Here is a 14,662-nt window from a genome sequence, read left to right as displayed (position 1 = left end):
AGTCTCCATTTTCTACAATTCCCCTTGCCTATCCTGTCTCTGTGGAACATTCGTCATGGAAAAGCCGACTCTGTTCGAAGCCCGTGAGATGGACAGCTCTGCCAGTCTATCGCAGTCTCATGAGACTCACGATTCCAAAGACGGTGTCATGGATCCTCGGAACCCGCAGAATTGGAGCTCAACACGCAAGATGCTGCTCTTCATCTCGCTCATGTCGAGCTCCCTGCTCGCTGATGGGTAATGCGCGTTCCGTAAATTTGACCGATCGTCCATACTGACTTCTCCAGCGCAATGGTCTGGGGCTCAACGCTCGTCACCCAGCAGGCCATAGACTGGGATATCACCATTGACCATTCGGCCACAAGTATGAACTGGGGCATTCTGCTGCAGGGCTTCGGCGGGATCTTCGCCGTCCCACTCATTGAAGCCTATGGTCGGTAGGTACCACTCAGAGTAGATCAATGGCGGGCCACGCCTGTTAACTGCGGTTGTCCCCCTAGTTATCCCGTCTGGCTATGGCCTCAGGTGATCACGATGTTCATGGTGTTGGGCGCCACCCTCTCCAATGACTACTCAACCTTTACCGTCTTTCGCTCGCTGCAGGGCTTATTCGGTACCGTGCCACAGGTGATTGGACTGCCTATAATTCATGACATGTATAGTTCGCATGGTATGTGATATCACTCGGGGGTGGATCTCGTGATGCTGACATTTACCAGAATGGCCACGTATGATCAATATATGGTATGTGCAACCGACTATGCTTGGAGAATCATAGGCGACTGACACCGAGCAGGGGCACCACGTTCCTGGTCGGTCCGTTCCTAGGTCCTGCGCTCGCGGGCTACATTGGTGCAGGTACAAATTGGCGCGACTCTTTCGGTGTCTTGACTGCCATATATGGTGTGTCGACGGTTATGGTTCTCGCCTTTGGCCGCGAGACATACTATGCACCGGATAAGGCGCCTGGCTCACGTCTTGGCTCATACTTTGGCATCGGAAATACCAAGCTGCCCAAGCTGTCCACGCTGGGATTTTGGTGCCAGAGACTCGTTGTCTATGTGTTCAAGTTTCCCTTGCTGATGACAGGTGAGCTCGCATATTGGGTTGTCATGTAAATTATAGGGACTTATCAGGAATGTTCACAGGTTTTGCCGTCCTGGTGACGTTTACTTGGCCAATTGGTAAGTCCAGTTCACAACTCACCTGAAATCCTCGTGCTGACAGGCCACAGGCATCACGACAACAATCGACACCTTCCTGCACAGTCCGCCCTACCTCTTCGACACGATCGAGGCGTCATCTATGCGTTTCGCCGGTGTGATCGGAGCGCTGTGTGGTAAGTTGGAACAGGGTCTTGTGTCAGTCCGAAATCTCACTCTCTTCCAGGCTGGGCTTTCGGTCACTTCTTCAACGAATGGATATACCATCGCCATAGTGCCAACTGGCGCACCGAGCTGCGTCTGCACGGCGTGTGGGTCCCAATTGGGAGCATGGCCTGTGGTTTACTCACGTATGGTCTGACCATGAACTTTGGCGAACACTGGATCGGATTGGCCTTTGGTTGGATCATGGTGAACATCGGCATGGTCGGCACCATTGTGTAAGTGTTTGGCCCTTTTGGTTCCCTGTTTGATCAGTCATCTAATCTCAATGACAGCGCAATCACGGCCTATGCGCTAGAAAAATACCCCAATCAGTCCACCTGCGTGTCCGCTATCCTCAACATGTGGCGCACATGTGGCGGCTTCGCTGTAGGATATTTCCAGCCCGAGTGGATTGTGCGCAATGGCCTTGGTCTGGTATTCGGTATCCAGGCTATCGTCGTCTGCATTGCGGTCGTCCTAACCATCACTCCTGTGCTGTTGGTCGAGCGACGCAAGCAGGCATCAGGCGCTGCATGAAATCTCGCAAAAGACTGGCGTACACGATGGAGTACTGCGGCGACTGACCCTTATTTTTGTAATTATTCTTTCTCAGTAACTCAATAGTGCGTAGTATAAAGACCGTTTTCTAAGCACTTGTATAATCTCGAGTAGTACATGAACTACGACCAGGCTCGGGTTCTTCAGAATTGCTCAATTGTAGATTTGATTTGTTGATAATCGTAAGCTTTCTGATTAGACCCCGGTGACTTCTCAGCTTTTCAGCTTGAGTCCAGTAGCTTGAGTGTAAGCGAGTGCAAGTGAACGGACCAAAGGGTCATTGTCTGCCCAGCAGATAAAAGAAAAGAAGCAGTCCGAGATAACGCCTCACCGATGATCTCCCGTCCCCTAAAGAAAGAATGAAACAGATATGTGCAAAGAATGAACGGTATATATACAAAACCAATGGAAAATGCGCTCAAATAATTGGATAGAAAAAGAAAATGCTTAGTCGAAGACATATTCGACCTGGGGACATGACGATTGGAAGGTATTCAGGAGCTTCTGAACACGGTGGATCATCCAACCAGAGTAGGTGCCGTTGGTGGCGACACCGGCAAATGTGGTGGACGCGTGTTTGCAAGTCTGCTCCTCGTGGTTGAAGGAAAACTGGAGACATTCCGAGTTTTGGGAACAGGCATCGGCACATGCCTCAGCTGAGGGACTCGTCGGGGGATCGAAGTCAATGTTGGCCGGAGACAAATTATCCCAGTCCTCGCGCTCGGCGAGCGAGCCGTTGTGGATGAACGCTCGGTAGACATCGGCATGAAGCAGGAGAGCATTCTTACCACTTTTAAAAAAGTTACGCTCGAATCGCCACATCTCCTCGATATCTCGAGGGTCCATGTGGTGGTACGAGATGACGGGGTAACACCAAGGCTGGCGGCCGTAACCCTCGGAGAAATGGTCAATCTCCCACGGGCGGGAGGTCATCATCATGGGCCAGGCCCACGTCAGAGGGATATGGATATCCTGCAGGGCACGGGCGAGAACGCAGTCTCCGGCCCATTCACTGGCAGTCATGACCTCCAGCTCCTCCAGGTTCTGGGCCCGGTAGCTATGCAGACGCTGCATCGCTCTCTGTGAGAGAACAATACCTGCCCCACCATATCCAAACAAGATATCGCCGATCTGCATCGGACTGCCGAGATAGAAGCTGCGCGTGTGGTCAAGATGGGCCAGCCAATTGACCAGATTCTGCCAGACAATGTAGGTATCCGCCTCCAGGAAGATGTACCACTTGGCATCGGGCATCGCCTCTAGCGCCCCATCGATCATGGGGAGGAACTTCCACTTGTCCAACTTCCATCCAGGATTGTTAACCTTGCCGAAAGGTCCATTTTCGTCGTCGCCAAAATCCTCATCGGTCAGACCTGGACGGCCGACCTTTTGAAGGTGGTGGTAAACCTCGAATTCGGGCTCATTTTGCATGGTTTTTTCGGTCACATTGCTCAGGACATCGTACGTACGCACTCCGTTGATAGTCTCTTCGTAGTCGGAGAAGACGGCAAAGTTTGGGACGCATTTGAAGCCGGTACGCAGCTGCACGGGGACCTTGTGGAGGGCCTCGGTGGCACCAGTCTTCAAGACTACGAAAACATCCTCCATATCATGACGCAACTTCCCACAAGGGTCCTCGTCCTGGTCCGAGACTTTTGATCCTTGGGCCTGCTTTTCAATTTCGGGGGCTGGTTGACCTCCTTCGAGGACAATGGTGCTTTGCTCGGACTGTGACCATTGCTTGGTATCCGTATTCGTCTTCACAGCAGCCGGGGTTGTGTTCGGGGTGAGGAAGAGGTAGTAGACTAGAATGAGGGTAAGGAATGGAGAGACGATGAAGATCCATCGTCGTGGAGAATTGAACATGGTCGTAGTTGACGGGTATAAAGAACGTGAGGATCAGGAGAAAAGAGAAGAGCGAGAAGGTCGAGAAGAGCGAGGAGCCATGGAAGAAAAGGCAGCAGCTCCTGGATGAAACGTGAAAAAAAGGGACAACGATCATCGAGACAAACGGGTACGACGACGTCCGCCCTTTCGCGGTGGTGCGGAGTATGGCGATCCATGGGTCCGGCAGAACAGGCGCCAACGTTGATTCGGTCGCAGGCCAGGAGAGAATCAGAATGATAGGCCGACGACTCGGTTCAATGGGGATGGATCATCAAGCACGCGGGACAGGAGCCAACGAAGCCTGCACAGGAGTTCAGGAGTACCCGCCGCCCCACGGTCGGCGTCATCGGTTGCGGAGTTCTGACGAGGCGCAGGGCAGGGATCGGCTGCCAGAAGTGACAGTGAGTGGGGTTGCAAATGGAGAATCGATGGAGAAGTCGGTCAAGTTTCAGGAGGTGATCCAGCGATCGCCAGGGGGTTCAGGGACCGGAAAAGGCACTGGTGCCATGCTGAGCCGAGGTAGCGCCATTTTTGCGAAGCTTTTTTTTTCTAGACAAGCCGCTTCAAGTTCGAGTTCCAATGTTAAAAAAGTGGGCGAACCGTGGATCGACGATCGCGGTATGCCTGCCTCAGGCACTGATGTCATGTGCAAGGCACCCGTCCTAGTCAACTGTGTCATTGTGTTACATTGTGCAAATTAGACATCATGGATAGGATGAGCCGATGATAAGGTCGCATTCAGTTCAGTCTCATAGCTCACACCAGCTATTGGGAAGATGTTTGTTCTTGGCGCCGTGGCTGCAGACATACTCTTTACCTGCAACGCCCGTGTAATCTGACGTGGCCGTGCATAGGCCTGCATAGTTTGACAGTAGAAAATGAGACACAACAACCGAGTGCACCTCTCTCCTCGACTTTCTCTTTCCATATCTAGCTATTCAAATCTTAGCCGATCTGGAAGCTACATGAAGAAGAATTTTAGTTTATCTCCCGCTTTCTCTGATGGGAGCTATATCTTCCGGTAGCCAAATTTAGATATATATATTTTCTATGCAAGATCGATTAGCGCCTTGATTTATTAGGCTTACGCCGGCCATTATACCCAGAAATAGCTCACATAACCAAATGAATAAGCCCGCGTAAACAAAAGTACTCGAATTGATAAGGGCTGAAGTGAAGTGTTTCCTTTATAGCCTCCCAACGCAGCATGAAACACTTGACATCGTGATCGCCCAGCCTGACAGCCCGGAAATAATTGCATATCATGACAATGAGAGGAGTGGCACAGTCACCCAATGTCAAACCAGTGGAGATCTTTATCAACGTGGGCCACCCGAATAACCTGTTTAGATCCCAAAAGGTGTTGCCGCCTCAGCTCAGACCGTACTTGAGTGACTGTCTCCGCCAATGCACCTCTCAGAGGCGAGCCCTCATCACGTATGTTACTGTAGATGAGCCAACCGAGCGCCAGAAAACCTACTCACCACCATAAGTGTCATAAGTGCAAATAGTTCGGAGCCTTGGCTGCGACAAGTCCTCAGCAGCGAGCTGCAAGCTTTACCCCTGCCTTTGTTCGACCATTTGAGCCCTCACGGGCATGGACAGAGTGCAGCGGCGATGCCATATTATGATGGCGGAGGAAAAAGTATATGCTAAATGCAAATGTGCTGTCAATTGCTGAACATGTACAGTCTTTACTTTCCTGCTGAACTACCCCTCAACGGGCCCTTTCCAAAATGACACCGACTCACCAGCGCTCGAATTTGAAGAGCAAAGAATAAGCTTCCACGGCGTTGCAGCAATGATTATACAATCGAACAGATTCGAAGAATCTAGAGCGGAGAACGAGCATATGATCATCCTATACATGACCAATAGTGCCATCCTCCCATTAATCTCGAAGCATTTGGGAGGACAAAATTCCTGGAGGGTGGAGCGGCTTCTCAAATGTCCCTTCTAGCTTTACATTGATTTGCTTCAAGGGTGTAATCACTGGCCCAATGTGTGGGGCGCCGCAGGACAAGACTTGGCTCGTCAAAATACTCTAGCGTATCGCGAGACCTCAAACAGCTCGACTTTGAAATTGACTCGCAAACTACACAGAGCAACTTCGAATGTGATAACACTTCGTGAGAACCTCCGACTCCATGTATCATCTACGGAGCGCTTTCAAAAGTATATTGGCAAGGACAATCTTCAACCCTTGCCTCTAGATGAGTATCAGGATACTTTGATTGAAAGAACCGAAGATATTCTACAGAATTTGCATCATCATTGGGACACTTCAAATGTTATTCAGGATCAGTTTAAGAGTCTCATGAGCTTGGTGAGTGCCGATTGCTACCTAAATGTGGCACATAGCTCACCAACTGGATTCCACCCAGGTTTTCAATGTCGAGACTGTTGTAAAAAGTCAGGCCGTAGCCCGTCTCAACCTGCTGGCATTCGCTTTTCTGCCATTGTCGTTTGTGACTGTTAGTCTGAATTGCTGAGCCGTCTAGGATAGTACTGATCTCTTGTCGGTAGGGGGATCTTTGGGATGACGACCTGGAACATTTCTACAGTCTGGTACCCGCTGTGGGCATGTGTCGCTTTCCTTCTTGTAGTCACTGCTGCATATTTTGTGGGCAAGATCTCTGTCGACAATGGGAACGGAAAGTCTCTTTTGTCACGCTTACGCTGGGATTCTGGCCCCAAGCCTGGCAACGATGCTGAATCGCCAGATAAAAACAGACTGTGGCGTTCCACAGCTACAGGCTCTGCAGCCATGGGCCTGACAGCGGTGGTCTCCTCGAAGATGCCATATGTGACGGAAGAGAATTTGCCGCAACGTTCGGACTCGTTCAAACGAAAAGCTCGCGGCTCGCGGCGTGCCAAAAGGCTGTCTCTTCGCGAACGAGGAGCTCCCAGCAGCATTCCTCAGTCTGAAAAGCAGGCGAAATATTATCCGCCTGTACCACCCGAAACAGTACCACTGGGGAAAGACGAAGAAACTGTTGAAATATATGAAGCGGCCGTTAACGAATATGCCGCGACTGGCAACACCAAAAATACGCCTCATACTCTCAAGCAAATGAAGGAGAAGGTCGAGCCATACAGTATGCAAGGTGATGCCTCGTCGGGCGATTCCAGTGATGAAAGTCGCACCTCGCGTAGATCATCCCCCCAGCGTGTGCGTGTTCTCGGCGAGGTACAGCCGCTTCCAAACAGGTGTCAATCTTATGTCTCTTCCCGATGAAGCCGCGGAGACACATGCGAGGAGCAAAAGACCCAGGACTCCTCCTGATGTAGCGAGAGTGGCACGCATTCCACGAATGTCCAACAGTGGCCCGGACTACCAAGTGGGCCTGAGTCTTATCGAGGAGCATGTGCAACGGAGGTGACCTGTACCCTATAGATCTTTCTAATGATTCATTCTCAGTTCTTATGAACCTCTTCCGATGAAGGTCCGAGAGAGCGGCAGTGTGTACTAGAGAAAATCAACTCGTTCCCTAAATATTGGATTCATGACTGTCGATTGTTGGGGCCCCCGGATGCACGACAGTGTCAGTGCGGATATATAGATACATTTTATAGGCCAACAAGGTATTTTGAAGATATCAGGACTATGAAAACCGAGCTGGAATGTGGTGATATCAGCTGGGTAGTCATATTAGATGCCAAAAATGTTGCTGGCAATCTTGCCCAGGCAGGAGGATAGGATTTCCAATGGACCATTCAATTGACGAGAAAGTGTCAAGATTGGCCAGCTCAATAAGAAGCCAGACAAGACTGTGAATACCTCAATTGGATCGAGTAAGCCTCAATTCGTTGTGCTAATTCAGGTATAAGGCCCAGTTGAACTAAAAGGCCTTCATCCATTCATCGACTTGTCGGGAAGCTGCTGAAAGGTCTCCGGGAAAAACCCTGGAGGTGGCCAGATATCCGCCATCGATGGCGGATGTACCAAAGTTTGAGAACCAACTAACCGATCCGGGTCATGACAGAATGCCTGGAAGGTACTGTCATCTAAGAAACCGAAGTCTTTGAGGCCAGCCTCGCGGTTGTTGGACCACTCGGTGGTATCCAAATATGCCAAATCTTTGAAGATCGCATCGAGATCACCTGTACCAGCAGGATTGAATCCCATGGGATCTCCGGTTGGAACAGAACGATCACTGGCGGGAGCCTTGCCAGACATCATGGTATTGGGAGTGGATGGGTCAGGGGTGCGTGGTTGTGGTTGATTGGAACCTGGTGCATACATTGCATCGGGTGCACTGCGCGGCGTGCCTTTGTCTAGAATGATCGGCTGCTGCATGGAGACATCCATCATCCCGAGTTCTGCATTTTCCATGGCTGTATCCTTAGGTGTGAGGGATTGTGCGTCCACTGGAATGCTAATGCCCATGAGGGAGGGGACATAGTTTCCTTGTTCATGCGGCGCCAGCCCATGAGGACCGCCCGGTTGTATAACGCTCGCTAAGGGCGGTGCTGCTGGCATAATGGGGGCAGGCGGATTTCCAGCATATGAAGAAGGCTGACCACCAGAAAAACCGTTAGGCTGCTGCCAGCGTTCCATCGCCGTCGCCAAGGATCCGTAGACAGGCCATGTTGGGATCAGGACAGCTGCCTTCTGTCTGAACTCCTCGGCCCATTTCGCAAATGGGAAACTATCCAATGAATCGACCGTGTGGCGCAGCGAGAAGGCTTGCTCGGAAATGATGCGGAGGGCGTTTTCAAACATAGGAGGGAATCCACACATGGGAAAGTTCTCCAAGTGCTGCGTGATCATCGATAATCCGCGATAGAGAAGCTTCTTGGCCCCTTCCGTTGCCGGTCGCTGAGATCGATGCAGCCCTTGTTCTCCGGGAATGAGACGTAAATATAGCCAAAGCAGAGTGGAAACGTAAGCCATGCCAAGGTAGCTCTGATGCGGTAATAGAGCCGAGTGTCGTTCAGGGTAGATGCTCTCTGGTCCGATCAAACGACATCCGAGTGGAAGGTTGTCATCCCACTGCTTCAGATCTATCACCAGCTGCTGCGCGAATGTATCCGCTTTATACCCCATCAACATATTTCGTGCTGCCTTGTTGAGAATACTTGCCAATTCCACCAGACGATTGAAGCAGCTCAGAGCCAGTAATGGCCCTCTCCGAGGAGGATTCTTCCCGTGCGAATTCCCAGTTGGGGGAAGAACATCTACCCAGGAGTTCCACTCCTCCAGTCCATCCTCTTCCAACAGACCCACTGTGGTTAGATCACTTGGAGACATTGCAGGGCATCGCGAGAGGCGAAATGATAACAAGGAATCGGCGACGAAGCACCCCAAAAAGACAGCTTTACCCTGTCTCAATTCTTCGGACCTTCGCGTATCACTGAAAGAACCTAAACCCATGGCCACGGCCATGCGTACGGCTTGTCCACTCAGCAGCCACGCGGCCGTCCAGTCTTCCAAACCCATGTTCACCAAAGTAAGTAAAAGCAATGCTTGGATATGGCCGAGTTCGTAGCGTTCTTTCTCGGACGGAATGAGACTTCGAGCCACCGAATAGTACTCTTTGGCAAGAGACAGTGCTCCAGTGGGGCCGGTGCGCGGGTCGGTTCGGGACTGAGTGATGGTGTAGCTGAGGATTGCCCAGAGAGCAGCGTGGTCCCCTGACCCTGGGGAATTTGTCGTAACGGAGATGGGTGCATTGGCATAGAGGTATGAAGCGCGGAGAATATTATGTTTCGCGATGATGGGGAACCACGAGTGAGTGGCTGCGAAATAAATGTCAAGCAATTGAGACGTCTGAGGCGGTAGCTGTAGCACGGAATGAGGGCCGTTAGCTGAGGCATCGCGACCGGCAGATGCTTGTGCCAGTCGAGCTCGTTTGAGAGCTGGGGAGACGGCAGATGGTCCGACGACTCGCGGCGCATTGGGACCCAGGGGCGTTGATTCTCTGTCAACTCGGATTGGCCATTGACCGTCTTGGGGATCATCGTGGGGGTTCCGGGATCGTTTTCCTGTCGTAGGAGGGATTACTTCGGAGTTGGAGAGCATCTTATCCAACGCGCTGTATAAGCGGCTGGTCTTCCAGGTGTCGTGCAAGCTCTCCGAGGACCCATCGTCCGTCCAAGCTGCCATCAGCTTATCGCGGCGCCCAGCCGATTCCGCGGTGGTTCCCAGCATGGCCAGCATGGTCTCTTCCAACCCGTCGATGTTACACACTGACAGTGCCCACAACTTTTCCAAGCCGCGCACGTATCCTTCGGGTAGACCTCGCTTCTTTGCATGGGGGTCGTAGGAGCAGGGCTGGCCCGACGCCTGACAGGCGGAGCAAGTGGGACGCGCGCCATCACATTTATCCTAGGTTCGGACAACGCGGATTAGCTTGAGATGGATGAGCGCATCGCGTGACAACTTACTTTTTTACTGCGACAGCGGTCGCAGGCCCTTGAGACCCTCTTCCGCCGAGGGGCCTTGTCGGAGCCCTCATCCATGAGGAGGGTTGAATAGGGCAGCAATCATGTCATACGAGGGAAATGCAGATGAACTGCAGAAGCGGAAGCGCAAACGATGAGCGCTAGGATCGGAATTGTCCCAGGAGTCCAGGAGTCCAGTTGCGTCGGAAGTCCAGAGTATCTCAGTTATCTCCGAGGCTCAAAATCGGAGGGTCGCGCGATATAAAAGCAGCGAGACGCAATCGGAATTGATTACGCAACGAACGTCAACCAAGAATTTGCTACCCTGAATTGCCAGGAACCTAGGGCTAGGGGGTCCGAATCATAAAAAGGCTGAAGCTCGGAGCAAAGAATCGGGAGCTGCGCCCGGCTATCGGGCTTCCCCACGTCCCCACGATCCGATGTGGGTGACTTGTCTGTTCATCTGCCATTTTGTTTCACTTTGGATGTCTTCTATAACACTATTGAACCTAGCTGGATCAGACTACACTATATATCCAACCCCAATTGTAATCCAACCCCAACTCATGGGCTATTTACTTTCTGTGTCTGTGTATAATAGACACTTCTTCCCTATGAACTGCTAACTGCCGACAATCGGCAATTTGACTATGCTATTGCTACTCCACGAATCGGAATCCACTCGCATCCAAGACTATTGACTACTGACCTGATTCTAAGAATATCTGAGGCTGTGCTCAGGAGGCCGTGCCGTAACAGCTACGGCATCCCGAGCCCCGTGCCGGATCACCAACCACCCATATCTTTCCTGGTCTACCTCATCGAAACACCCCGGGTTCTGACCCTGGGTTCAAAAGAGTCCCGAGGAAAAAGTCCCGCAAGATCCATGAATGTATCTGGGTTAACGAGGGTTTCTGCTTCAGAGCAATCCGGGGAGCATATTTCTCAAAGTCGTTGGAGAGGATGATCCTTCGGAGAATCCACTCGGATCCAACCGAATTACGTCTTTGTCTGAGTTTAATTTCAGCCTACCTGAGGGATAAAACCTTTGCCGCTTCCTATGATTTCTTCATTTCTTGGAAAGAAGACCTGGGATCTGGAATTTGGGATCAATCGCGTTGAGAAGAACCTCGGCCTTGATTTCCTTTGTGGGTCTCGGGCGAAAAGCGCAACTTCGCGACCTGAAATCTCCATCTCGTAAAAATTTTTTTGCTGCAATCTTCATTGTAGCTGCGCTCTATGGAAAACATGGAAACTAACTAAGTATATACCCCATCTACGGACTACGGAGTAAATAGTACCTACTCTGTAGGTCATACTTTGACAGCTCAATGGATAAATATTGGAATTCGACACTGGCAATTGAATTGCATGCAAAGATCAATTAAACATGCAATAAATTTAAAGACCAGATTTCTAAATATGAATACTAAGATCTGATTCTAATTGAGGACATTCAATGCCATGCTTGTTTTAGTCTTTCCAATAATAGCCCCAGACTTGTCATAGCCCCATAACATCACATTAATTATGGGGCTAACCCATCTTCCGTCGACATCACGAACTAGCAAAATTAGGAAAGATAGGATAGCAAAAAGACAAAAAGACAAAGTACCTATTTTTAATCTAAATGAATACCAGGTCAAACACTTCACCCCAAAAAGAAGGAAAAGTCACTCGTCTCATACCAACAAGTGGATCTCGGGCGGTGAGTACCGTGACAGGCCTCTTGCTTTATTTTCATTCACTTGAAACTCACCTCGCCATTCATCCTTTGCTACATCGGCCGGCTCCATATACGGTCTCCTTCATGCCTAGTTTTTCGGAGCCTGAAGACTCCATTGCCTGTTGGAGAAAACGCAAGCGTGACCATGAAGACTCCGCAACCTTTCCCCGGCCGTACGTTGATGTTGATTCCTCCGTCCCTATGGTTCGAGTTGTTGTTCACTTAGTTTTTAATCACTAACTTTGCTTCATAGGTCATCTTTTGTGCCATTCCGGGTAGACCGTTCAGACTTTGACGGCGGTTTCTCTCTACCCCTGGCCCATCACCCAGAAGGAAGCGACCTTTCATTTCGACCGCGGTGCCTCCCTCGCAAACGCCGACACCTCCAGACCCCCTTCCTCTCAATTTCAACCCCTCCACAATCCTCTCTTCTCTCACCGAATGCATACGCTGCACCGCTAGACCCTTACTCTCCGCCCGTCTCTCCCAAGACCCTTGTGCCGCTCTCCTACCCATCAAATTCAGCCTCAGCGCTGCGTCCGTGTCACATCTGCCACAGACGCCCCACCACACGCCACGTCCTAGATGCATACGCAGACTGTGACCTCTGTGGAGAGAGGGCCTGCTTCATCTGTTTGCGCCAGTGCGATGCCGTCAATTGTCCCGGCACCATCAACGTCCCAGTAACAGCACCCAACGGGGACCTGTTCAATCCAGAAGAAGGTTTTGACGGACGGAGGAAGATCTGCTCCAGCTGTGCAGTCGAAGGCATTACCGAGACTGGCACAGAGATTGTGAGATGTCTCGACTGTGTCCGTGGTCATACACCCTGGTCTGCTGGGTCCACTGCCTCGCCTTGGACATTAGATGGGATGAATCATGAGGGTATGGGCGGATGAAACTGCATTCATATCGCTTATATGAAGAACGAAACGACCGCACGAATTCCTTCGTCTCGGTGGATTACGAACAGCTCTTTTTTACAACTTTTCGGGCGGTCATGGAGTTGGATGCGCTTGCACTGGGATCTGCATTTCTCTTTCTCTTTCACATTCTACAATCTTCCCTTGAAACGGGAACGCATTACCCTCGGCATAATTACGCGGTTATTCTGGCATAGCATAACGATACATAGTGATACCAATTGATCTTATATTTAACGATAACTCAAGATGCTTCAAGATGCTTTCAATTATAATAGATGCAGTATTTATGATTTAGATATGAGTAGACCTCGGCTTCCACGCCAACGGGGTATAACAAACAGTGTTAGTGAAGCAACCCACTGGAAACTTCGCTTTTTTTTGGGTCCTCTTCTCTCACCGTCCAAAGCGCATCTGAGCCCCAGCATAATGCCAAAGGCCCCGCATGAATCCTTGGTACTCAACAGCTTCCCCATACCCATTAGTCAGAGCGTGATTGCGATCACCAGTGCAGTACATCTCTGTCAGACGGATCTGCCATGGAGGATAGCCATCCAGTTTCAAGAAAGACCCGAAGATCAACAAGAGATCCGGCTCAGGCTTAAGGATCTTCACAGCACCGGAGGCCGAGTCGGCCTGAAGAGGCTGAGTCGTGATCTCGCTGATCTCCGCATCCACCAGTTCAGGCGTAATATCCTCCGGTGACAGCTTGCCGTTCTGTGCCATCTCCGCCAGGGTCTTGGTCAGATCGACGAGTGTCTCACGGCCGTCGGTGGAGGACAAAAGAAGAAGTGCGAAGGCAAGGTTCTCGGAGTTTGGATCAGGTACGTCGCCGTGAACGGGGTGGTGAGGGGCGAAGAGTTGGAGAGAAGGCTGCTGGGAGGGTGTGCCGTAGTATGAGGCCAATTTGGTGGTGATGATCTGATGCAGGGCCGGGATACAGGACTTGAGAGCGCCTACACAGTAAAGTTAGTATAGATTAAGCAAGTGGGTTGAGGTGTTCATACCTGTCTTTTCATATACGCTAAGCTGTTGGATCCCCGCGCATGAACTCCAGGCAGTCAATTCGGCCACCTCGTCCATTAGCACCGCCAGCGCATCATCTTCGGTGCGCAGTGTCAGAACGACACTCAGATGCTGCGGGAGTCGTTTCAAGCCACGAACATCCTTGCGGATCAACTCGGGCGTACGGTGGTGATGGTAGACGATGGCAAAGACACGGTCGACAACGGCATGGTAGGCCTGTAGCAATCGCACAATGATACCAAAGATGATGTGTATAATTGCGTAGGTCAAGTGGTGGATCTGCGACTTGATGAACGTGCGGATGGGCGTCTTGCGAGCCTTCTGGCGCCGCTGGGAAGCAGAGGTCGAGGCTCGGGCTCGTTGCGGCGTCGACAATTCGGCAGGATCGGGCAGGTATGGCTTCAACAAATTCTCACGGTCGGCAGCATTGAGCTTGTTGTTTCTTGAGCGGATCTCTGCGCGCAGGATCTCGCGGTCTTTTTGGGAGACCATGGTGGCCGGTTGTTGGAGAAAAAAGAAAGCGGGAACCTTGGGAAGTCTTGTACTTGTCCACATGCAAGTCACAATGTATTGTACAACTTGTTTCACAGCCCAAGTCCGCCCTAGCTATAGCTATAGCTTGTTTATGTATCTTCATGATCTAAACAAGGACAACTCGGTCTAGGTCTTAACTTGGCTGCCTATAGAATCGTTTGCACTGCCTCTTCGTTGAGGCCAAGGTGTTCTATACGGGTAACTAAAGAAATACCTCAAGGCAACTCGGCCAGTGTTCTAATGTTTTAGGAGTT

At 50.9% G+C, this 14,662-nt stretch overlaps 6 protein-coding genes across 6 annotated transcripts; 3 read left to right on the top strand and 3 right to left on the bottom strand.

Annotated features, from left to right (window-relative positions):
- Positions 1-55: 55 nt before the first annotated feature.
- On the top strand, positions 56-1,904 carry N7443_009611 (putative MFS transporter; the record flags this gene model as incomplete). The annotated part of the gene is made up of 9 exons (XM_056889667.1): positions 56-237; positions 288-437; positions 501-670; positions 720-744; positions 797-1,089; positions 1,149-1,184; positions 1,235-1,339; positions 1,390-1,603; positions 1,661-1,904. 9 exons carry the CDS (start codon positions 56-58, stop codon positions 1,902-1,904), a joined length of 1,419 nt encoding a protein of 472 aa, XP_056736158.1.
- Positions 1,905-2,372: 468 nt separating this feature from the next.
- N7443_009610 (uncharacterized protein) lies at positions 2,373-3,791 on the bottom strand (the record flags this gene model as incomplete). The annotated part of the gene is made up of 1 exon (XM_056889666.1): positions 2,373-3,791. One exon carries the CDS (start codon positions 3,789-3,791, stop codon positions 2,373-2,375), a length of 1,419 nt encoding a protein of 472 aa, XP_056736157.1.
- Positions 3,792-6,579: 2,788 nt separating this feature from the next.
- N7443_009609 (uncharacterized protein) lies at positions 6,580-7,050 on the top strand (the record flags this gene model as incomplete). Its single annotated transcript, XM_056889665.1, has 1 exon — positions 6,580-7,050. One exon carries the CDS (start codon positions 6,580-6,582, stop codon positions 7,048-7,050), a length of 471 nt encoding a protein of 156 aa, XP_056736156.1.
- A 615-nt stretch (positions 7,051-7,665) lies between these two features.
- N7443_009608 (putative C6 transcription factor) lies at positions 7,666-10,277 on the bottom strand (the record flags this gene model as incomplete). The annotated part of the gene is made up of 2 exons (XM_056889664.1): positions 7,666-10,143; positions 10,203-10,277. 2 exons carry the CDS (start codon positions 10,275-10,277, stop codon positions 7,666-7,668), a joined length of 2,553 nt encoding a protein of 850 aa, XP_056736155.1.
- A 1,732-nt stretch (positions 10,278-12,009) lies between these two features.
- N7443_009607 (uncharacterized protein) lies at positions 12,010-12,824 on the top strand (the record flags this gene model as incomplete). Its single annotated transcript, XM_056889663.1, has 2 exons — positions 12,010-12,098; positions 12,179-12,824. The coding sequence occupies 2 exons, from the start codon at positions 12,010-12,012 to the stop codon at positions 12,822-12,824; spliced, it is 735 nt and encodes a 244-aa protein (XP_056736154.1).
- Positions 12,825-13,244: 420 nt separating this feature from the next.
- Positions 13,245-14,366, bottom strand: N7443_009606 (ditrans,polycis-polyprenyl diphosphate synthase; the record flags this gene model as incomplete). The annotated part of the gene is made up of 2 exons (XM_056889662.1): positions 13,245-13,804; positions 13,856-14,366. 2 exons carry the CDS (start codon positions 14,364-14,366, stop codon positions 13,245-13,247), a joined length of 1,071 nt encoding a protein of 356 aa, XP_056736153.1.
- Between the last annotated feature and the right edge of the window lie 296 nt (positions 14,367-14,662).

The sequence above is a fragment of the Penicillium atrosanguineum genome, assembly GCF_028827265.1.
Source record: "Penicillium atrosanguineum strain IBT 20685 chromosome Unknown utg000008l_segment0_segment0, whole genome shotgun sequence".
Lineage (NCBI taxonomy): Eukaryota > Fungi > Ascomycota > Eurotiomycetes > Eurotiales > Aspergillaceae > Penicillium > Penicillium atrosanguineum.
The sequence above is the reverse complement of the archived record's forward strand: the minus strand, read 5'-3'. Positions and strand labels throughout refer to the sequence as shown.